Source organism: Lynx canadensis, chromosome C1 (assembly GCF_007474595.2).
Source record: "Lynx canadensis isolate LIC74 chromosome C1, mLynCan4.pri.v2, whole genome shotgun sequence".
NCBI lineage: Eukaryota > Metazoa > Chordata > Mammalia > Carnivora > Felidae > Lynx > Lynx canadensis.
Genome location: NC_044310.1, coordinates 166,563,875 through 166,589,417, shown reverse-complemented (window position 1 = coordinate 166,589,417; position 25,543 = coordinate 166,563,875). Strand labels below are relative to the sequence as shown.

General features: G+C 35.9%; 1 protein-coding gene across 1 annotated transcript in view; it reads left to right on the top strand.

Annotated features, from left to right (window-relative positions):
• CCDC141 (coiled-coil domain containing 141) overlaps positions 1 to 25,543 on the top strand; it is a 204,809-nt gene that overhangs the window by 39,164 nt on the left and 140,102 nt on the right. The window contains 1 exon segment of the mRNA XM_030326780.1: positions 22,272 to 22,463. Within this exon segment, the coding sequence (XP_030182640.1) occupies positions 22,272 to 22,463 (192 nt within the window).

Here is a 25,543-nt window from a genome sequence, read left to right as displayed (position 1 = left end):
TAATATTTACAAGAGAGAATACCTAAATAAATTATTGTACCTTATTAATGGGATATTAAATAGCCACTACAAATAATATTTCTATAAAATATTGAAAAAGAAAAGATACATAATATAATGTTAGGCAGAAAAAACAACACATAGCTGTCTATACCAGGGCTCAGCAACCTTTCTGGTAGATGGTCAGGTAGTAAATATTTTAAGATTTGTGGATCATATTATTTTGTGAGTTGCAACTATTCAAATCTTGCTACTGTAGTGTGAAAGCAGCTATAGACAATCCATAAACAAAGAGATTTGCTCTGATAAACATGGTTGTATACCAATAAAAATGTATGGAAACTGAAATTAGAATTTTGTATAATTTCCATGTATTATGAAATAGTATTTTTTGAGATTTTGTTTTGAAAACACTTAGTGTAAATGTAAAATGTAAAACAATGTAGAAATAATCCCTAGTTTGTAGTCCATACAAAACCAGATTATGGCCTAGATTTGGACTGTGGGCCATAGTTTGCTAATACCTGGTCTGTATGATTCTAATTATATATGCATGTGTATGTGTGCATGTGTGTGTATAAAACCATATGAATATTAATGTGGCTATTTCTGGGTAGTGGGATTATAAGTAATTTATTATCTTTATTTTAAAATTTTTTCCCATTTTTAATATAAAATTATTTTATAATCAGAAAAAAAATAATTTGCTATAATAATTGCTATAATAGTGGAACGCACTTTAAAGGGGCAAACACCCCAGACCCATGGAGAAGGGATGAGGGAAGGCTTGCTGAAAGAGTCAAGCCCTGAGCAGTGTCTTGAAGGATGACGAAGAATTATTCAGGCATAGATGAGTCACAGGAGGGGGCAGGAATAGTGGAGCCAAGAAGGGAAAGCTTTCTGCACTGAAACATGAAGGTTAGTCCATGGGAGGGTCAGGGAACCACAGAAAGTTTAGAGGGCTGGAGAGCAGTGTGAGGGAATGAGCAGAAACAAGATTAAAAAGAGAATTGAGCACTGAAGGTCTTACATGCTATGCTTACACTCTGAATTTTATCATAAGATCAGTTGGAAGCCACTGAAAATTCCTAAGTTGCTTAGTGACACAATCCTATTTCTGGTATAAAAAGATCTGCATGGCCTCAGGACAGAGAATGGATTGGCCTAGAGTGAGCCTAGAGACAGAAGGGCAATCTGAGAGGCTATTGTAGAAATTCAAGTGAGAAGTGATGAGAGACTAACCAGAGGTGAGGGGTGGAAGTAGAGGGGGGAGAAGGTTTGAATGGTATGTGGGAGGTTGACTCAATACAGTAGGCCTTTGTGACTGATTACATATTGGAATTGAAGGACATGTGGGGGAGAGGAGAGTAAATACAGGATGTCTTCCTTCTTTCTGCTCTGAAAGCCAGGTGAGTAGGAGATTTGGTGGAGAAGATGGCATGATCAGTTCTAGATTTTTCTTGAGTTCCCCTGGCTGATACAATATGGACAAGATTGATTCATTACTCATTGTTTTCAATTAAAGTAGAGTTGACATATAATATTAGTTTAGGTGTGTAACATAGTGATTAGACAATTATCTACATTATGAAATGCTTATCATAACAAGTGGGGTTATCATGTGTCACCACAGAAAGTTATTACAATATTATTGACTGCATTCTCTATGCTGTACTTTGTATTCCTGTAGCTTTTCACTTTATAACTGGAAATTTGTACCTTTTAGTATCATTCACCTACTTTACCTATCCTTCCACCTTCCTCCCCTCTGGCAGCCACTGGTTTGTTTTCTATATTTATGAGTCTATTTCTCTTTTGTCATTGTTTGTTTGCTTCTTTGTTTTATTTTTTAGATTATACATTTAAGTGAAATAATATGATATTTATCTTTCTCTGTTTGACTTATTTCACTTAACATAATACCCTCTAACTCCATCCATGTTGTCATGAATGGTGGGATTTCTTTCTTTTTTATGGCTGAGTAATATTCCATTGTGCATATGTACCACATCTTTATCCATTCATCTGTTGGTGAACACTTAAGTTGTTTCCATATCTTGGCTATTGTAAATAGTGCTGCAGTAAACGTAGTGGTGCATGTATATTTTCAAATTAGTGCTTTCATTTTTCTCAGGTAAATACCAAGAAGTAGAATTACTAGATCATATGGTGTTTCTATTTTTAGTTTCTTAAGGAAACTCTTACTGTTTTCCATAGTGGCTGTGCCAGTTTACATTCCTACCTGCAGTGCATGAGGGTTCTCTTTCTTCCACATCCTCCACATTATTTCTTGTCTTCTTGATACTAGCCATTCTGACTGGTATGAAGAGATATCTTATTGTGGTTTTGATTTGCATTTCTCTGATGATTGATGATGTTGAACATCTTTTCATGTATCTGTTGGTCATCTGTATGTCTTCTTTGGAAAAGTGTTTATTCAGGTCCTCTGCCTATTTTTTAATTGGATTATTTGTATTTTTGGTGTTGATTTGTATGAGTCCCTTTTATATATTGGATATTAATCCTTTATTGGATATATCATTTGTAAATATTCTCTCCCATTCAGTAGGTTGACTTTTCATTCTGTTTTAGATGTTTTGAGTATGAGGTGGTTGTTGGATATTTGAGTGAAGATTTTCGGTAGAGCTTAAAAATCAGGAGAAATAAATTATATAAACAGTTGTAGTTATAACAGCTTATGCATTCACTTGCAAAGATGTATTGAGCAATGATTCTACTCTTTCTCTTCTACTTTCCACCCATGAATTATATGGAGACACAATCTAATCAATACTTGTGGCTCATTGTAATAGTCTGCCCAAACTTTGGGATCACTTGCCTTCTGCCCACAGGTCCACCTCCAGAGTTCTAGAAGAAGTATAGTTTGAAAAAGTCACACAAATGACTTTGATATAATCTCCTCAGCCCACTCCTACACCTACTTGTTTAGTGAGAAGAAAATAATAAAGACCATGGTCTCCTGGAACATGTAGACATTTAAAATTAGGCAGAAAAGGTGGATTTGTAAAAGAGAGACAAAGCACAGAAGGAAAATCTGAGTGCAGTAGTAGCCAGTGGAAGAAAAAAAATTTAAGGAGCATGTAACAGTATTAATTGTAAAAAAATAAAAGAGGATTGTTGGCATTGACAAATGTGAAGTCATTGTGGACCTATACAAGAATATTTCAGTAAGGTAATAGAGATGGAAGTTATTCAGAGATGGGCTAAGGAGTGAGTGGGTATTGAGAAAAAGCTGAAGTATCAAAGAAAAGAAAACAATACAATCCTAACTAGATGTCCCCTCCCCAATCTCTCATATCCGTTACCACAGTTTGTATGACTTGATTAAGAGATGCTTGGAAAATTCTTGCTGAGTGGGTGAGAGCAAAGATAAGTGAATACATTCTTGAATAACTTCAGGCCCCATTAGGTGTTATCTTCTCTGAACCATAAGAGTCATTGAGAGTATTATTATATTGTAGTTGAACAAGTGACAGTTTGGTTTTAGCTTCAGTGGAGAATAATGAGCACTCTTTCCATTCAAGTGAAATACCTTCTGTAGCTCCCTGTTGTTTGAGGATATTGTAGTACTTCAGAGATATTACGTAAATCTTTAAACTCTAAAGCACTATATAAATACTATTATTTATATTGCAATATTATTACTGCATTGATAAATAAGACATGCAAAAATGAATTTTCTCCCCTTTTAGATGTGTTTTCAGATACTAATTAATCTTTTTACCTCACAGTTTTTGATAGTTTTTAATGTGGAAGAGCTGTTTCTCCCCATTTAGACAAGCAGTCCATCTGTAGCCAGTAGTGACTGAGAGAGGCAGTTTGAAGAGATGGGGTAAAGGTGGGAACAGCGCCAGACTCACTTCAAGTGTTCAAAACTACATCCTCAAGGTTGTCTTGGCTTAACTTCCACACTACATAAATCCTATGAAACTTTTACAAGAACCCTTCTGGTCTAAATAAGAATGGAGAGCTGTAGAAGACCTGCAGGTTGTCAGAAGTTTCTCCACACTTGCAAAGCTGGGAGGTATGGCATTCTAGGGAATAAGGAGACAAATTTTGGACCAGTCCAAGAAAACTTTTCCTAATAACCATGGAAGGGTTTGATCCAAAGAAAAATGGACAACGGCTACTCTAGAATCAGTGCTGTGTTGCAGTTTTGTTAGAGGGGCTTCCTAAAGTTGATGTCAGATTGGAATGACTGGCCTCTAAACTCTCCTCCTACAGCCTGTGAACTAAGGTGAAATGATTTTCAAGGGAAAGTGAAAGAAACCTCTTAGATCTCTCCCACACACTCTACCGCAAACATTTACTGAGTGCCTACTAGCTGCAGGGCATTCAGTGTTTCTCAGTAGTGTTTCTGTTCGGTGGGACAGTATGCCATCAATCCTCTCCCCACCACACAAACACATTGTGACAACTAAAAATGCTTCAACAGGTTTCCAGACACTCCTTTGGGGCATTTTGGTTGAGAACCAATGATAGATGCTGGAGCTATAAATATGAGTAAGACCAAACGTAGGTCTCTCTTGACTCCTTTACAGACTTGAAATCATTATGATTCGCATGCATAGTTCATTCATCCTCTCCGTTAGCACGTTACTTGGATTTGTGTTTCAGGCTACCTAACTGGTTCACTGATTTTCTTGGAAAATCAGCCCTTTAGATATAGACAATCTCTCTCTTGGAGAAGAGAGAAGAAAGAGGTAGTCTCCACAGGGGCTCAGCAACTAGCATTAAAATAGAATGGTATTTTCTGAGTGCTGGCAGCATATGAGATAGCACCAGATTCAGAAGGGAAGGCTGGCTAATAAGGTGACATGTATGTGGGCAAACATGAAAAGTTGGAGAACACTAAAAAAATCACATGGCCTTCCTAACACCTTCAAGGCTGCAGAAGACAGAGACCCAAGTGCTAAATATCAAACACCTGAATGGTGGATTTTGGCTTAGGATTCAAATCATGCTCCATTTCAGGAATCTCATAGAAATATACTTCAACTGATCATTATCTTGAGATTTTGAATTGCTCAAAAATATCCCTGTTTCATGAATCCTGCCTATCTCACTCTGCCTGGGTACCCTCTTTCCTCCGGTATTTTGGATGATATTTCATAGACCCTGGGGAGCATTGAACTGTACCTGGCCTCTGATCTCAGCACCCCAAGAGTGATCTAAATTCCAACAGAATTTGGAGCAGATAGTTTTCTGCCAATCCTCAAAGCAGAATGTCTGCAGGCTTTCTTGGAGAAAATCCCAAGTGCAACTTGTACCAAATTAAACCCAGAGGGTTCTGCAAGAATGTTCTGGCCTTGGGATTGCAGTGAATAGAACATTTTTGTGGTTCACACTGGAGGTCATGGGAGAGTCCAAAGGAAATATTGGAAGCCAGAATTCTAGTCTTTCAAACTACTTGTCCCCAAAACCTTTGCATCACTGCTTTATGAAGTATTGCTTTAATGGGAAAAGAACAATATTAAGAAGAACTATTTTATATGTGATTAACAAGGCTTAAAAACACTTCTGAAGATGGCCCTATTAGATATAGAAATAGCCAACTTTCAGATTTATCTTATCACCTTGCTGTCAAACCTGAGAAATATCACTGAAAGGTTGTGTTCACTTGTTTTGCTCTAGAATGAAATTATTGCCTATTTCTTTTTTCCCCCTGAATTTCTGCTATGGAATGCTCCAGTTTTCCTTTCAGTTCTTAGTACAGTCTGTCATAAAATGAGATCTCTTAGAATTTAAAACTCCTAATATAATCTCTTTCTTCTCTTGAGCTAACACCCATTATAAGTATAAATTAGGGCCAAGTAATTCCACTTTAATGACAAAGAGTATAAAATGAAAAAGCATGCACAATACAAAACTCATCAGCCCTCCGGATAATCTAAAACTTGTCACAAGGAAGAAAATGCCCAGATACTGTGCTTTCAAATAGCTAGATAAGAATGTGTATACATTTGATCTAATTCTTCAGGCAATTTAGACAATCATTTGTCTGGTTTAGTCCAACACCAAAGAGATCAGAGCTGGCAAATGTTCAGTGCATATCTGAAGAGTTCATTGGCATGTTCAACCCAGTCTGCCTGAGACTTTGAGTTAACCATGATATTATCAGGCTCTGGTCTAGATTTTTTCCTTTCTTGCAATACAAATTCTATTTACCTTCTTTATTAAGCATGAGAGAACGTTGGATGTATAACACATAACTAAAGATTTTACTTTTGTGAATGTATCTGGCAATGCTAGGGTACAAACAACCCCTCAACAGCAGTGACTCAGTGTAACAGATTTTATTTCTTACTCGTATTACATGTTGCCTTTATGGTGATTAGACTTCAGCTTTGCATGTCTTCTTTATTTTAGGATCCAGAGTGAAGGAGCAGTCCCTTCTATGAAAAGAGATCTGGTGGAGTCACTCATTGGTTCTTAAAACTTTTGCTCAGGAGTGGCGCACAAAACCCCTGTTCACATTTCATTAGTCTAAGTAAATCACATGAACAAGTCTGATGTTAGGAGGCATGAGAATATAATCCTCGTACAGGAAGAAACAGCAAGTAACTGGGAATAATAATACAATTAAAATATATAACGTGTCTTAGGGTATAATGTGAAAGCGTAAGGAAGGGAAGAGGGGCGCCTGGGTGGCTCAGTCGGTTAAGCGTCCGACTTTGGCTCAGGTCATGATTTCCTGGTCTCTGGTTTGAGCCCCACACTGGGCTCTGTGCTGACAGCTCAGAGCCTGGAGTCTGCTTCAGATTATGTGTCTTCCCTCTCTCTACCCTTCCCCTCCCTCCTGCTCTCTCTCTCAAAAATAAATAAATATTAAAATTAAAAAAAGAGAGAGGGAAGAACTGCTGTAGAATTCTAACTGGAGATAACTTAGGTCCTCTGTTCCCAGTACAACAATGGCATGGATTTTTGTTTTGTTTTGTTTTTTTGTTTGTTTGTTTTTGTTTTTTCAGAATAGTTCTATTTTATATAATTGCAAAAATGAATATCACATTTTCCCCAATGATAAAATAACATTCTTATAAAAAATTAAAAACATACAAGATGGCATAAATAAGGAAGAAATCAAAACTCATTTAGTAAACACCTAGATAAAACCTAGCAAAAAGAAAATATATATTCATACAAAAACTTACATATAAATATTCATCATAGGTTTATACATTGTAGCTTAAAATTGGAAACACTCAAATGCCGACAGGTAACTAGAAAATTTATGGTATATTCATTTAGTGGAATACTACTCCATAGTGAAAAGGATACATGCAAGAGCGTGAGTCAATCTCAAAAACCTTATGCTGACTGAAAGAAGCCAGATATGAAAGAATACATGTTGTGTGATATCACTATGTGAAACCTTAGCAAAGGCAAATCTAAGGTGGCAGAAAGTATATCAGTAGCAACCTAGGGCATGAAGTATAAACTTTCTGGAGTAATAGAATTATTATGGTGATGGTTACTTAGATGTATACATTTGTTAAAATTCCTTAAGAAGTACATGAGATGAGATTTTATTACATGCAAACTATAATTTTAATAAAGTTGATTTTTGAATTATTAAAAAGTCTCAGAGATTGTTACTGATACTTGGTTATCTTGTTATTAGCCTATTGGACTTTAAAATTAGTTATATAATTATTTAGTTGATTTTCTTGGGTGTGCTAGATGAGCAATCATATCACACATTTTTAACTTAATCACATGGACTGACAATTCCAAGGCAATGTTTAATAAGCAGAAATGGATTCTTGACAGTTCTTTTAACTGATAAAAATTTTTACCAGTGAGGAAGCTTGCTCTTAGAATAAAACAACTATTCTTTTTATTTAAGGAAATATTCTTTTTCTTCTCCCAGGATGAATTTTGATCAGAAATAAATGCTGAATTTTTCCTAACACTATTTCAGTACATAGGTTTTCTTATTTTTTTAAGTTTGTTTGTTTGTTTGTTTGTTTGTTTGTTTAGAGAGCGAGAGAGAGCAGGGGAGGGGCAGAGAGAGGAGGAGACACAGAATCTGAAGGAGGCTCCAGAATCTGAGCTGTTAGCACAGAGCCTGACGCAGGGCTCAAACTCACAAACCCAGCGAGATCATGACCTGAGATGAAGTCAGACGCTCAACCGACTGAGCCACCCAGGCGCCCCTATTTCTGCCTCTGTTTCTTGAAGGTAGCTGAGATTTGCCTTAAAATAAAGCAAGATTAAAAAAACACAAAAAAAAACCAACCAAAAAAACCTCTCTAGGATTGGTAACCATTGGGGACATACTTTCTTGAGAAATTATTCAATATATCCCATAATGAGGACAGTAATGATAGTGATAATGAGGATTATAATGGTAAGATTTTCCTAGGACAATTTTGTTAACATATATTTTTAAATTTTTATTATTTTTATTTTTTTTCTGTTACAGGAGCTTCTATTTTATTTTATTTTATTTTATTTTATTTTATTTTATTATTTTATTTTATTTTTTAAATTTACATCCAAATTAGTTAGTGTAGTGTAACAGTGATTTCAGGAGTAGATTCCTTAGTGCCCTTTACCCATTTAGCCCATACCCCCTCTCACAACCCCTCCAGTAACCCTCTGTTCTCCATATTTATGAGTCTCTTCTGTTTTGTCCCCCTCCCTGTTTTTATATTATTTTTGTTTCCCTTCCCTTATGTTCATCTGTTTTGTATCTTAAAGTCCTCATGTGAGTGAAGTCATACAATATGTCTTTCTCTGATGAATTTTCCTTAGCATAATACCCTCTAGTTCCATCCATGTAGTTGCGAATGGCAAGATTTCATTCTTTTTGATTGCTGAGTAATACTCCATCGTGTATATATGTGTGTGTGTGTGTGTGTGTGTGTGTGTGTGTGTGTGTGTGTGTGTTTATCCATTCATCCATCGATGGACATTTGGGCTCTTTCCATACTTTGGCTATTGTTGATAGTGCTGCTATAAACATTGGGGTGCATGTGTCCCTTTGAAACAGCATACCTGTATCCCTTGGGTAAATACCTAGTAGTGCAATTGCTGGGTCATAGGGTAGCTCTATTTTTAATTTTTTGAGGAACCTCCATACTGTTTTCCAGAGTGGATGCACCAGTTTGCATTACCACCAGCAGTGCAAAAGAGATCCTCTTTCTCCACATCATTGCCAACATCTGTTGTTGCCTGAGTTGTTAATGTTAGCCATTCTGACAGGTGTGAGGGGGTGTCTCATTGTGGTTTTGATTTGTATTTCCCTGACAATGAGAGATATTGAGCATTTATTCATGTGTCGGTTGACCATCTGGATGTCTTCTTTGGAGAAGTGTCTATTCATGTCTTTTGCCCATTTCTTCACTGTATGATTTGTTTTTTAGGTGTTGAGTTTGATCAGTTCTTTATAGATTTTGGATACTAACCCTTTATCTGATACGTCATTTGCAAATATCTTCTCCCATTCTGTTGGTTGCCTTTTAGTTTTGCTGATTGTTTCCTTCGCTGTGCAGAAGCTTTTTATTTTGATGAGGTCCCAGTAGTTCATTTTTGCTTTTGTTTCCCTTGCTTCTGGAGACGTGTTGAGTAAGAAGTTGCTGCGGCTGTTAACGTATTTTTTTTTAGGAAACTTTCCATTTTATTCCAGTTTTGATATTTATTAACAAAAAAAATTCTTTTATACCTAAAAATAAATCCAAAATTTAATATTTTCATTTGTATCCCCTAATCTCCATATTGTATAATTTTGTATTTGTATGTCATTTTGTTCCTTGTTAAATCTGTTAGTTTTTAAAATTTTTTCTTATTGAGGTAAAATTCGTATCATATAAAATTAATCATTTTGAAGGGTACAATTCAGTGCTGTTTATTCACAATGCTGTTTAACCACCACCTCTTTCTAGTTCTGAAATATTTCCGTCACACCAAAATAAAATCTCATACCCATTAAGCAGTGACTCCTTATTTCCCCTTTCCAAAGCCTCTCCACCATTTATCTGCCAACATATTTTCTACAGCAGCTGTGATATTTTGCATTCCCACTAGGAATATACGATGATTTCAGTTTCTCCACATACTTGCTGACACTTACCATTTTCTGTTTGTTAAAAACATTTGCAGTCATCCTAGTGGGTGTGAAGTGTCATCTTATTGTGGTTTTGGTTCTCATTTTCATAATGATTAATGATGTTGAGGTACTTTTCATTTATTGTTAAGTTGGAAGAGTTCTTTATATATTCTGCATACTTGACCCTTTTAGAGAAATAATTTTCAAATATTTTCTTTCATTCTATAGGCTTTCTTTCCAATTTCTTTCCAAATTTCTTTCCAATTTCTTTGATAATTTCATTGATGCTCAAAAGTTCTTAAGTTTGAAGAAATCCAATATCTCTATTTTTTATTACTGTTGCTTATGCTTTCAGTGTCATATCTAAGAAAGTATTGCTAAATTCAAGATGATGATTTACCCATTTTCTTCTCAGAATTTTATATTTTGATCTTTTACGTTTATATCATTGATCCATTTTGAGTTAATTTTTTATATGCTACAAGTTAAGGGTCCAACTTCATTCTTATGCATGTGGATATCCAGTAGTTCCAGTACTAGTTGTTGAAGAAACTATTTTTACCTTACTAAATGGTCTTGGCACCATTGTTAAAAAATCAATTAGCCATAGATGTATGAGTACATTTCTGGACTCTCAATTCTAGTTCATTGATCTATATATGTCTGTGCTTGTGACAGTACAATACTGTTTTGATTACTGTCACTTTGTAGTAAGTTTTAAAATCTGAAAATGTGAGTCTTTTGCTTTGTTCTTCCTTTTTCAAGATTGTTTTGACTATTAGGATCCTCTTACACTTTCATATGAATTTGAGGATTAGGGTTTTGATTTCTGCAAAAAAAAAATGCTATTGGAGTTTTAATAGTGATTACGTCGAATCTAGAGATAGATTTGAGTAGTAGTGCCATTTTAATAACATTAAGGTTTCTAGTCTATAAATATAGGATGTCTTTTCATTCGTTTAGGCCTTCTTTAATTTTCTTGAGTGATGGTTTTGTTTTGTTTTGTTTTCAGTATACAAATCTTTCACCTCCTTGGTTAAACTTATTCCTAGGTATTTTATTCTTTTGGATGATATAAATGGAATTGTTTTCTTAATTTACTTTTTCAATTTTTTATTTCTGCTGTATAGAAGAAACACACCTTACTTTTGTGTATTAATTTTGTGTACTGCAACCCTGCTGAATTTATTTATTACCTCTAGTATAACTTCTTGAAATTTTAGTAGCATCCATCAATGAAACCATTGGACCTAGTGCTCCTTGTTTAGAAGGTTATTAATTATTGATTCAATTTATTTTTTTAACCTATTTCTCTTTGTGTAGGTTTTAGTAGATTATGTCTTTCAAGGAATTTATCTATTTCATCTAAGTTATCAAAGTTGTAATATCCTTTTATTATCCTTTTAATGTTCATGGGATCAGCAGTTATGACCCCTCTTTCATTTCTGATGTTAGTAATTTGTTTCTTGTCTCTTTTTTCCTGATTAGTATAGCTAGAGGTTTATCAATTTTATTGATTTCAGAATGAGCTTTTGATTTCATTGATTTTATCTACTGCTTTGATTGATTTCTGTGCTAATTTTTGTTACTTCTTTTCTTCTGCTTATTTTATATTTAATTTACTCTTTTATCTCTGGTTTCCTAAGGTAGAAGCTCAGAGTATTAATTTTATATCTTTGTTCTTTTCATATATATGTATTCAGTGATATAAATTTTCCTCTAAGCACTGCTTTTGCTGCATCCCACAATTTTGAGTTGTATTTTTATTTTTATATAATTCAAAATATTTTAAAATTTTTCTTGAGTCTTTTTATTTGACCCAGGTGTTGTTTAGAAGTGTGTTGTTTAACCTAAAAATGTTTTGGAATTTTCCAATTTTCTGTTATTTATTTCTACTTCAATTATATTACGTATTAAAGCATACTTTGAATTCAATTCTTTTAAACTTGTTCAGATATGTTTTATGGCCCAGGACATGGGACCATCTTGGTAAATGTTCCATGTGAGCTTGAGAAGACAGTGTATTCAGCTGTTGTTGGGCATAGTAGTCTACACCTGTCAATTATATCTGGTTGATTGATGGTGTTATTCAATTCAACTGTATCCTTAACAACTTTCTGTCTGCTGGGCATGTCGATTACTGATAGAGGTATTGAAGGCTCCAACGATAATAGAATTATAGTTGTATCAGTTTTTGGCTGACATATTTTCATGCTCTATTGTTAGGCACATACACTTTTTTTTTAAATTTTTTTTTCAATATATGAAGTTTATTGTCAAATTGGTTTCCATACAACACCCAGTGCTCATCCCAAAAGGTGCCCTCCTCAATACCCATCACCCACCCTTCCCTCCCTCCCACCCCCCATCAACCAGGCACATACACTTTTAATATTGTTATATCTTCTTGGAGATTGATCCCTTTATCACTTTGGGATACCCATCTTAATCTCTCAAATTATTCCTTGCTCTGAAAGATGTTCAATGTCGCTCCTTATCAGGGAAATACAAATCAAAACCACACTCAGATATCACCTCACGCCAGTCAGAGTGGCCAAAATGAACAAATCAGGAGACTATAGATGCTGGAGAGGATGTGGAGAAACGGGAACCCTCTTGCACTGTTGGTGGGAATGCAAATTGGTGCAGCCACTCTGGAAAACAGTGTGGAGGTTCCTCAAAAAATTAAAAATAGACCTACCCTATGACCCAGCAATAGCACTGCTAGGAATTTACCCAAGGGATACAGGGGTACTGATGCATAGGGGCACTTGTACCCCAATGTTTGTTTTTTTTTTTTAATTTTTTTTTTCAATGTGTATTTGTTTTTGGGACAGAGAGAGACAGAGCACAAACGGGCAAGGGGCAGAGAGAGAGGGAGACACAGAATCGGAAACAGGCTCCAGGCTCCGAGCCATCAGCCCAGAGCCTGACGCGGGGCTCGAACTCACGGACCGCGAGATCGTGACCTGGCTGAAGTCGGACGCTTAACCGACTGCGCCACCCAGGCGTGTACCCCAATGTTTATAGCAGCACTCTCAACAATAGCCAAATTATGGAAAGAGCCTAAATGTCCATCAATGGATGAATGGATAAAGAAATTGTGGTTTATATACACAATGGAGTACTACAGGGCAATGAGAAAGAATGAAATATGGCCCTTTGTAGCAACGTGGATGGAACTGGAGAGTGTGATGCTAAGTGAAATAAGCCATACAGAGAAAGACAGATACCATATGTTTTCACTCTTATGTGGATCCTGAGAAACTTAACAGAAACCCATGGGGGAGGGGAAGAAAAAAAAAAAAGAGGTTAGAGTGGGAGACAGCCAAAGCATAAGAGACTCTTAAAAACTGAGAACAAACTGAGGGTTGATGGGGGGTGGGAGGGAGGGGAGGGTGGGTAATGGGTATTGAGGAGGGCACCTTTTGGGATGAGCACTGGGTGTTGTATGGAAACCAATTTGACAATAAATTTCATATATTAAAAAAAAAAGAAAAAAAAAGAAATTTGCTCTGTCTGAAATTAATATAGGCATTCTGGTTTTCTTTACGTTAATGTTAGCATGATATATATTTCTACATCCATTTACTTTTAATCTTTCTATACCTTTATAGTGAGAGTGGATTTCTTGTAGACAACATATAGTCTTATTTTTGTAACCATGCTGATAGTTTCTGCTGAACCCTGCAGGTGGGCAAGGGTGAGAAAAAATTTCTCAAAACTTTCTTATTATTAATAAGTTGCTTTTTTTGTGTGTCAGTATTCACTTAATGGTTGTAAACCTTTGACTATTTTTCAGAGTCCTGACAACATTGATTAAGACCGTCTTTGCTTGCTTTTGCAAAGTTTGTGTAGAGCGATGAAACATTAGAAATATCTACTCTGCTATTTTTGTGGACATCTGTCAGATATTTTAATGTTTTATTTGGCTTTCCAGTGAACCAACTTCTCTTAAATTAATTCTTATATTTTTCTCTAATTTATTAATTTACAATTTTATACTTAATAACTTAATTCTTGTTTTATTTTATTATTTTTTCTCTATAATTTAGACTTGAATGTTTAATGAATTAATTTTTTTCTTTAAAACAAAGTTGCTCAATGCTGTGAATTTTATATGAGCCTAAAGTTAGCTGGATATCTTAGGTTATTAAACAGAATAGCCTCATTATTATTTTTCTTAAAACAGTCTGTAATAGTATTTTTTATTCTCCATTTAATCTAAGAATTATTCTTTAAAGTATTATCATAAAATTTCTGAGAGGTTTGTTTTATTACCAGGATCTTTTGTTGTTTATTTCTTTGTACTGCATTGCACCTGGCTCTGTTTTTTTAAAATATTTCAGTGCCATAAATATAAAGATTCATGAGTACCTTATATTTACTGTAGATTGCACTGTTTATCAAAATAAAATGCCAGTTTAAATCCCAGTGGTTTTTGTTTTCATTTCTAATTTGTCTGTCATTAATGTTGTTAGTCCTTTTATTTTGTTTGTCTTTGCCTGGTATATCTCATCTTTTTACTTTCAAAAGTTATGTCTTTAGGGATGTCTCTAGCAAACATAAATTAGTTGACTTCTTTTATAAACTTAACCTGATAATGTTTGTCTTTGTTTAAAATATAACTTATTATCAAATTGGCTTACATACAGCACCCAGTGCTCATCCCAACAAGTGCCCTCCTCAATGCCCATCACCCACTTTCCCCACTCCCCTACCCCCCATCAACCCTCAGTTTGTTTTCTGTATTTAAGAGTCTCTTGTGGTTTGCCTCCCTCCCTCTCTGTTTTTAGCTATTTTCCCCCATCCCTTCCCCCATGGTCTTCTGTTAAGTTTCTCAAGATCCACATATGAGTGAAAACATATGATATCTGTCTTTCTCTGACTGACTTATTCATTCAGCATAATACCCTCCAGTTCCATCCACATTGCTGCAAAAGGCATGATTTTATTCTTTCTCATTGCTAAGTAGTATTCTACTGTATGTATAAATCACGTCTTCTTTATCCATTCATCAGTTGTTGGACATTTAGGCTCTTTCCATAATTTGGCTATTGTTGAAAGTGCTGCTATAAACATAGGGGTACATGTGCCCCTATGAATCAGCACTCCTGTATCCCTTGGGTAAATTCCTAGCAGTGCTATTCCTAGGTCATAGGGTAGTTCTGTTTTTAATTTTTTGAAGTACCTCCACACTGTTTTCCACAGGAGCTTCACAAGTTTGCATTCCCACCAACAGTGCAAGAGGGTTCCCATTTCTCCACATCCTTGCCAGCATCTATAGTTTCCTTATTTGTTCATTTTAGCCACTCTGACCAGCGTGAAGTGGGATCTCAGTGTGGCTTTGATTTGTATTTCCCTGATGATGAGTGACATTGAGCATCTTTTCATGTGTCTGTCGGCCATCTGGATGTCTTCTTTGGAAAAGTGTCTATTCATGTCTTCTGCTCATTTCTTCACTGGATTATTTGTTTTTCACGTATGGAGTTTGGTGAGTTCTTTATAGATTTTGTATACTCGTCCTTTATTCGATATGTCATTTGCAAATATCTTTTCCCATTCCGTCGGTTGCCTTTTAGTTTTGTTGATTATTTCCTTTGCAGTGCAGAAGCTTTTTATCTTGATGAGGTCCCAATAGTTCATTTTTGCTTTTAATTTCCTTGTCTTTGGAGATGTGTCAAGTAAGAACTTGCTGTGGCTGAGGTCAAAGAGATTGTTGCCTGTTTTCTCCTCTAGGGTTTTGATGGTTTCCTGTCTCACATTTAGGTCTTTCATCAATTTTGAGTTTATTTTTGTGGATGGTGTAAGAAAGTGGTCTAGTTTCATTCTTCTGCATGTTGCTGTCCAGTTCTCCCAGCACCATTTGTTGAAGAGACTATCTTTTTTCCATTGGCTACTCTTTCCTGCTTTGTCAAAGATTAGTTGGCCATACATTTGTGGGCCCAATTCTGCGTTCTCTATTCTATTCCATTGGTCTCTGTGTCTGTTTTTGTGCCAATACCATACTGTATTGATGATTACAGCTTTGTAGTGGAGGCTAAAGTCTGGGATTGTGATGCCTCCCACTTTGGTTTTCTTCTTCAGTATTACTTTGGCTATTCGGGGTCTTTTGTGGTTCTATACACAGTTTAGGATTGTTTGTTCTAGCTTTGAGAAGAATGCTGGTGCAATTTTGATTGGGATTGCATTGAATGTGTAGATTGCTTTGGGTAGTATTGACATTTTAGCAATATTTATTCTTCCAATCCATGAACATGGAATGTTTTTCCATTTCTTTGTGTCTTCTTCAATTTCCTTCATAAGCTTTCTATAGTTTTCAGCATACAGATCATTTACATCTTTGGTTAGGTTTATTCCTAGGTATTTTATGGTTTTTGGTGCAATTATAAATGGGATCGGTTTCTTTATTTCTCTTTCTGTTGCTTCATTATTGGTGTATAAAAATGTAACTGATTTCTGTACATTGATTTTGTACTCTGTGACATTGCTGAATTCATGTATAAGTTCTAGCAGTCTTTTGTTGGAGTCTTTCGGGTTTTCCATGTAGAGTGTCATGTCATCTGAGGAAAGTGAAAGTTTGACTTCTTCTTTGCCAATTTTGATGCTTTTTATTTGATTTTGTTGTCTTATTGCTGATGCTAGGACTTCCAACACTATGTTAAACAACAGCGGTGAGAGTGGACATCCCTGTCGTGTTCCTGATCTCAGGGGGAAAGTTCTCAGTTTTTCCCCATTGAGGATGGTATTAGCTGTGGGCTTTTCATAAATTGCTTTTATGATGTTTAAGTATGTTCCTTCTATCCCAAGTTTCTTGAGGGTTTTTATTAAGAAACTATGCCATATTTTGTCAAATACATTTTCTGCATCTATTGACAGGATCGTATGGTTCTTATTCTTTCTTTTATTAATGTCATGTATCACATTGATTTATTTGTGAATATTGAACCAGCCCTGCAGCCCAGGCATGAATCCCACTTGATCATGATGAATAATTCTTTTTACATGTTGTTCAATTCGATTTGCTAGTATCTTGTTGAGAATTTTTGCATCCATGTTCATCAGGGATATTGGCCTGTAGTTCTCCTTTTTTGTGGGGGTCTCTGTCTGGTTTGGGAATAAAGTAATGCTGGCTTCATAGAATGATTACAGAAGTTTTCCTTCCATTTCTATTTTTTGGAACAGCTTGAGAAGGATAGGTATTAACTCTGCTTTAAATATATGGTAGAATTCCCCAGGGAAGCCATCTGGTCCAGGACTCTTATTTGTTGGGAGATTTTTGATAACTGATTCAATTTCTTTACTAGTTATGGCTCTGTTCAAATTTTCTATTTCTTCCCATTTGAGTTTTGGTAATGTGTGGGTGCTTAGGAATTTTTCCATTTCTTCCAGGTTGTCCAGTTTGTTGGCATATAATTTTTCATAGTATTCTCTGAAAATTGCTTATATTTCTGAAGGATTGGTTGTAATAAATCCATTTTCATTCATGATTTTATCTATTTGGGTCCTCTGTCTTTTCTTTTTGAGAAACCTGGATAGAGGTTTATCAATTTTATTTTTTCAAAAAACCAACTCTTAGTTCATTGATCTGTTCTAGTGGGTTTTTTTGTTTGTTTGTTTTGTTTTTTTACTCTATAGTGTTTATTTCTGCTCTGATCTTTATTATTTCTCTTCTTCTTCTGAGTTTGGGGTTTCTTTGCTGTTATGCTTCTAGTTCCTTTAGGTGTGCTGTTAGATTTTGTGTTGGGGATTTTTCTTGTTTTTTGAGGTAGGGCTGGATTGCAATGTATTTTCATCTTAGGAATGCCTTTGCTGCATCCCAAAGGGTTTGGGTTGTTGTGTTTTCCTTTTCATTTGTTTCTATATATTTTTTAATTTCTTCTTTAATTGCCTGATTGACCCATTTATTCTTTAGTAGGATGTTCTTTAACCTCCATGCATTTGGAGGTTTTCCAAATTTTTCCTGTGGTTGATTTCAAGTTTCATAGCATTGTGGTCTAAAAGTGTACGTGGTATGATCTCAATTCTTTTATACTTATTGAGGGCTGTTTTGTGACCCAGTATGTGATCTATCTTGGAGAATGTTTCATGTGCATTCGAGAAGAATGTATATTCTGCTACTTTAGGATGAAAAGTTCTAAACATATGTGTCAAGTCCATCTGTTCCAGTGTTTCATTCAGGGCCATTGTTTCTTTATATATTTTCTGTCTAGGTGATCTGTACATTGTTGTAAGTAGAGTATTAAAGTCCCCTGCAATTACCACATTTTTACCAATAAGACTGCTTATGTTTGTGAATGTTTTACATATTTGGGTGCTCTCGAATTCAGTGCATAGACATTTATAATTGTTAGCTCTACTTGATGGATAGACCCCATAATTATTATATAATGCCCTTCTTCATCTCTTGTTGCAGACTTTAGTTTAAAATTTAGTTTGTCTGATATAAGTATGGCTACTCCAGCTTTCTTTTGACTTCCAGTAGCATGTTATATGGTTCTCTATCCCCTCACTTTCAATCTAAAGGTGTCCTCAGGTCTAAAATGGGTCTCTTGTAGACAGCAAATAGATGGAGTCTTGGCTTTTTTATCCATTCTGACACTCTATGTCTTTTTGTTGGAGCATTTAGTTCACTTACATTCAGTGTTGTTGTTGAAGGATATGGGTTTAGAGTCATTGTGTTATCTGTAGGTTTAATGCTTGTAGTGATATCTCTTGTCCTTTGTGGTCCTTGCAACATTTCACTCACAGAGTCTCTTAGGATCTCTGGTAGGGCTGGTTTAGTGGTGATGAATTCCTTCAGTTTTTGTTTGTTTGGGAAAACCTTTATCTTTATCTCTCCTTCTATTCTGAATGACAGGCTTGCTGGATAAAGGATTCCTGACTGCATATTTTTCCTGTTCATCACATTGAAAATTTCCTGCCACTCCTTTCTGGACTGCCAAGTTTCAGTAGATAGGTCTGCTACTACCCTTATGTGTCTACCCTAGTATGTTAAGGCCCATTTATCCCTAGCTGCTTTCAGAATTCTCTCTTTATCTTTGTATATTGTCAGTTTCACCGTGATATGTCGTGCAGAAGATCGATTCAGTTATGTCTGAAGGGAGTTCTCTGTGCTTCCTGGATTTCAATGTTTGTTTCCTTCTCCAGATTGGAGAAGTTCTCAGCTATGATTTGTTCAAGTACACCTTCAGCCCCTTTCTTTCTTCTTCTGGAATTCCTATGACATGGATATTGTTCCATTTCATTGAATCAATTCTCTAATTCTCCCCTCATGATCCAGAATTTTTTTATCTCTTTTCCTAAGTTTCTTCTTTTTACATAATTTTGTCTTCTGTTTCATCTATTCTCCCCTCTGCCCCTTCAATCCTTGCTGTGACCTCCTCTATTTTATTTTGCACCTCATTTATAGCATTTTTAAATTCATCATTACTATTTTTATAGTTTCTTGGTCTCTGCAGCAATAGATTTTCTGCTGTCTTCTATGCTTTTTTCAAGCCCAGCGATTAATCTTATGACTATTATTCTAAATTCTTGTTCAGTTATATTGTTTAAATATGTTTTGATCAATTCCTTAGCTGTCATTTCTTCCTGGAATTTCTTTTGAGGAGAATTCCTCTGTTTTGTCATTTCGGTTAGTTTTCTGTCCCTCATGTGTTTTAAAAGCTTGTTATGTGCTCTTCACCTGCAAGCACTACTGTATTAAAGAGGGGTCATACACTGTCCAGGGCATGTCCCTTCAGAAGACATTTTTTGGAGAGTGTTACTTGCTCTCTGTTGTTGTGCCTTTGGTTATTTATCTCCCTTCTCCTAGTGATGTTTTGAACCCTCCACCAGGTGTGCTTTGATTATTCGTTGAAGTAGCCCTGGAAAGGAAAACAAACAAACAAACATAAAACAAAACAAAAGCATGCAAACACACAAACAAACAAAAAACGCAGAAACAAAAAACCAGAAACACCAGCTACAAGTAAACAACAGGGTAGAGGAGGTGCTGATAGAAGAGGCCTTATCCCATACAAAAAGAGAAATGACAGGGGTGGGGGGGGGCAGTAAAAGAAAGAATAAAAACTGACCAGAGAAACTATACAGTTTAATCCAGAGAGAGAGAAAGGAAAATAAAGAAGGAGGCGGGGAAAAAGAAAAAGAAAGTTATCCAGACAGAAAAACCATATAGCTTAATCCAGAGAGAAAGAAAGGAAAATTAAGAAGGAGGCAAGGAAAAAGAAAAGAAGATAAAGTTGTCCAGACAGAGAAACTACACTTGTGGCTTAATCCAGAGAGAGAGTGAAAGGAGAATAAAGAAGGAGGTATGGACCATGTATCAAGAGAATGGATTAAATATGTGTGCTTAAACAAACCAACAACTAGAGTAACCAGACTAGAGGAGGGAAGAGACAAGGAGGAGAAAAGGAAAGAAGAATGTATCTATATAATAAAAGTTGTTGGAGAGTTAAACCAGGCAATGGAACAGTGCTGATCTGGAGGAGGGACCGTCTGGTTAATCAATGTCTATCCCTCTCCAGTAGATAGCAGTTACCAGGTGAAGAGGGGCATGGTTTGGTGTAGACAGTCCCGCCTCCACTGTGGGCCCTGCTGTCTGATCCCTGAGACCCCACCTTGGTGGTGGTGGGGAGAGAAATGGTAACCCCTAGTCTCTTCTCCATGGAGCCAGTGCCCAAACCACTCTGTTTGAGCCATCCTCACTGTGCTGTGGGTGCAAATGAGGCAGTTTGTTCCACTCAGCCGATTCCCATGCCCTGGAGCTTGGCTGGGATTTAAACTCTTGCTCTGCATGCACTGGTACTGGGGAAGTCCTGCTCCACGCTGCCCAGTATGTGGTCCCTGGCTGGCAGATGCATGCAGGCTTTGTCCTGTCCCACAGCACTCCAGCGAGGGGATCACTTTCTCCCACTGCGGACTGCACCTCTGACCTAGCCACTGAGCCCAGGGCTGGCTCCCCTCCTCCACAGGTTCATGATCCAGGCAGCTGGCTCCAGTCCAGAGAAATCCCTCAGTTAGAGATTGGATCTTTCCCCATCAGGGTCAGTGTTTTTTTCTCTTGTCCAGATACAGTCCTATGCTTCGCCAGCTGCTCATTCTCTTCCCTTTGTCTCTCCACAGAAGGGTTCCCTCCCCTCCATTTGTTTTATTCTCCCAGTTTGCAATCACACACATATGACCTGTCAGTTTGTCCCAGTGGGTCCCTGGAAGCACGACTGTCTCTTTTCCTCCTGGACTCTTGGGATTCAAAGGCCTCTGGTTTCAACACTTCTTTGTTTGAGAGAAGAGAGAAGTTCAGATCCCCCTACTTCTCTGCCATGTTGGCCCCTCCTCCTTCCAATGTTTGTCTTTTGATTGAGAAAACTAACTCATCCACTTTTTTGTGTGTTAACTGGTATTTAATCATATTCCTATCATGTTTTGTTTTTTGTGTGTGTATCCTGATAAATATGCTCTATATTTCTTTTGTTTTCTTTTGCATTATCACATTTTAGTCACATTTTTTGCTTATATTTTAGAATTTGTTCATATTATTTTTAGCCTATTATATTTTTAAAACTTTTCCCATTATTTTGGTGCCAACTTTAAGAATGAAAGAATCTGTGAGATCCTCCTCCTATCCCTAAATGAAACAATTAGGTAAGCACATGGTCCCCTTCATCTTCCATATTTTGTTCAATCTGTATTATTGGTTACAGATATTCTAATGTTGACATTATGAATATTGTCTTTCAAGAACTTATTCTTGACATTTATATTAAGCTTCAAGAGCATATTGCCAATAATAATTATTTAGGATAAACTAAGCTTTACTGGGTTTATTTCTCACATTTCCCCCCCCTCTATCACTCTCTTCTGGATGTGTTCCAATTAGGTTTCTATTTTTTCATTTTTATTTTTTTGAAATGTGAGGTCAACATAATATTCTGGACCTCTGGGAATGTAAATTCATACCTTTGATAAATCTCTACAGTGTTTGAACAGTGTTTAAATGTAAATGCCTTTAGCCTGGCCATGCTTTCTAGCTTATCACAATTTCCATGTGCTCCCTTCTGTCTACTTGATCTACCTACCTGCCCTGCCACTTTTGTTTATAAATTCTATATAAACTTTCTTAGACCACATGCAATTTTAAATATTCAAGTGTTTAAAATATGATTCCAGGCTCTTACACTCTTTTCTTTCCTGAACTTAGGCTTTGGAAGATCAGGTGTGGGAACTCTTGCAGGAAGCAGACAAGACAGCTGAAGAGAACAAGGATCAGAGTCAAGTCTATGATGCCATGGCCAACACCTTGGGTGAAGCATGGACAGCGCTTGTCTCTATGCTTGAAAAAAGAAGGGAGCTCCTCAGGTTGACCTCTGAATTTTTTGAAAATGCCTTGGAGGTTTGTGTTTTAAAAAACTACCCTCTTCACTTCAGAGCTAATGGATAGCACTTCTGAAAATGTTCTATTTCCACAAACGGACGTTGCAATCACTTTAAAAAATGGCAGAATGACTAAGTTATATATAATGCATTTAATTTTTGATTGCCAAAGAATAAAGTTGTTAATATTTTAAATGTAGTCCTTCAAAAAAAACTTTTAACTATAAAATTAAGTAAAATATTAAGTAAAAATGGAAACTCTTATTCATAAGTCAGTATAATTAGTAAATCAAACAATTATCCCTGATTACAGGATTATTGGGAAATGTTGGTATAACATGTTCTTGTTGACTAAAAGATGGAGGATAGAGTTTCTTTGGCTATTTACCAAAAGGCAATTGCAGAATATTCTATGGAACATTTGACTTGTAAGCATAGTATTTTATAGAATGCTTTCTTAAGGCATATAGTTGAATTCCGTAATTTGAACTTATTAAAAATTTAAGTAAAAGAAAAAGTCCTGGACCTAAGAAGGTCATTTCTTCCTGTGACTTTTCTTGAATTCTGAGATTTTTTTGCAGTTCCCAATTTCAAAATGTGAGACTCAAAGAACATTATCAAAAGAGCTGTTGTATTTGGTGTAAGACAGTTATTGGAAATTTCACTTTTAACTTCTCTGTCAAGTGGCAGTACATTCATTTTGATGTGAGAGCACTGCTTCATTATGATAAAGCACTAGCTTTGAAAAATATGACACTTCTGAACTCAAAATTCGGGTCTTAAATCCAAAATAATGAAGGAAGAAAGATTAGTAAGAGAACATAAAAATTGGGGTAGGCAATCTCATGCATCATGAACTTGTTTAAAAGTAAAAACAAGGAGCAAAAACCTTATTGTAACTTTTAAGGTTTGTTTCCTACAGTTTGAATACAGAAGTCCAACTACAATTCATTTTATAGATCATCTTGAGAAAAAGTTTCACACATAGTTTTCTTTCCTGAACAGAAACCAGGTGAAATGCACCTCCAGGGGTCAAATTGTAGATACATCGGATTCATTCCATCTAAGTAAGTGGGGTATAGATGTCAACTGCCCTTGAAATTCACCTCATTTGAGCCCAGGAAATGATCTTCCTTCAAACATTAGGCCCAATATTTGTTTCTCACAAGGTAGTAGCATTAATGCTAGCTGATTTTCTCTGTGATGAGAAATTATTTCCAGATATTGCATGAAGTAAAAGGAAATACTAAGTCAACTCATAATTCAGCCCAGCACTCTGATTTCTACTGAAAAGATACTGTTTCTTGTATTATCCTGCTTCCAGTTTTGTGGGTCACTTCATACTAAGCTGAATGCAGACTCTTACATAATCTTTCCTGCCCCTTCTGTATGCTAAAACTATTGTCATTACTTATTTAAAAAAAAACAAAGATGAGAATAAGGTCTTTGCAAAGTGTCCCACCATTGCCACTTCTATCCCATGCACGATGCAAAAAGAAAAGTGGGTAAAAGAAAAATACCATCAGGTAAAAAAAAGTTAACAGAACTTTAGAGAAAACTTTTTTGAGTAAAGCATTGTTTGTTTATTTATTGTAATTTCAAATAACAGTTGAAATATAGGTATAAGTTATACAGTGACTCCAAAACTTTTTAGTGTTCTAAAGAGAAAAACCAAATCACCTTCTAGAGTTGGGTTTGTTTATTTATTTGTTTGTTTGTTTGTTTTGAAGCTTCTCTTCAAAGAATACCCTCAAGGGGCACATGGATAGCTCAGTCAGTTAAGTGTCCCTCTTGATTTCAATTCATTATGAAATGAGCTCATGGGTCATGAGAAGGATCACAGAGCCTGCTTGAGATTCTCTCTCTCCCTCTCTCTCTACCCCTCCCCTGCTCTCTCTCTCTCAAAATAAATAAATAAATAAACAAACATTTTTTAAAAAAACCAAAGAATACCCTTAACATAAGCTATTATAAATGGAATGGATTAGAGATGTAAATGATGTGTGGATAGGATCCTCTTATTGAATTATGATGCATAAAGTTCCATAAGAAATGGAATGACTTCTTATTGCATGGTTGATATTTATTACAGGACTGTTTCAGACGCACAGACTTAACCATTAGACAGGTTATTCTCTTATCAAACACCAAGCTAACTTTCAGAACATTGTCCATAAGTGGCAGTGGCTGGTATCACTAGATTGTTCTAACATGATGGCGTAGGCCTTCTCCACATTTCCAAAGAGGGCATCCTCATTAGTCTGTCTCCATCATTCCATGCATTTATAACTGGATTTTATGTGGTTATTATAATAATCAAAATACAGCACATCTCGTTAACTGGATAGTTACATAAAAATATTAAAAATCATTAAATTCATAGATGATAATTTGCAGAAAACTTGAAAAAGAAGCATGTGATAAGCTTTTATGTCTTTTTTAAAAAATGTTTTATTTATTTTTTAGACAGAGAGAGACAGTGCATGTGTGGGGTTGGGACAGAAAGAGAGAGGGAGACACAAAATCCAAAGCAGGCTCCAGGCTCCAAGCTGTCAGCACAGAGCCCAACACAGGGCTCGAACTCACAAACTGTGAGATCATGACCTGAACTGAAGTCAGTTGCTTAACCAGCTGAGCCACCCAGCTTTTATATCTTTCTCACTGATACTTTACCTTTATGAATCAGTTCAATACCTAATCCACAGGTAAACAAGTTGATTGAAATATTCTTATAAACTATCATAATTACCTTTAAATCTGAGTGTTAAAACTAACTATTATCTAGCTAGACTACCACTATGTCTACTACCATGGATATACTGTACTGGTAGAACCAAAGATGTTTTACCCTCTTCTAAAATTTGTTTCTAAGATTATTCCCCTGAGAATATTAATATCACTTCAGATACCTCCCCTTCATATTTCCTCCAAGGAGAAACAGAAAGACTGGTCATATTCATCACCATTTAGGATGTCAAATTGCTTCTTGTTTTTTGAAACAGTGGAGAAGTTTTCCATTTTGCATTCTTGCTGTATCTAATTTCATTTTTATTTATATAAAGAATACATAAGATCATTGATAAAAATGCAAACAAAATT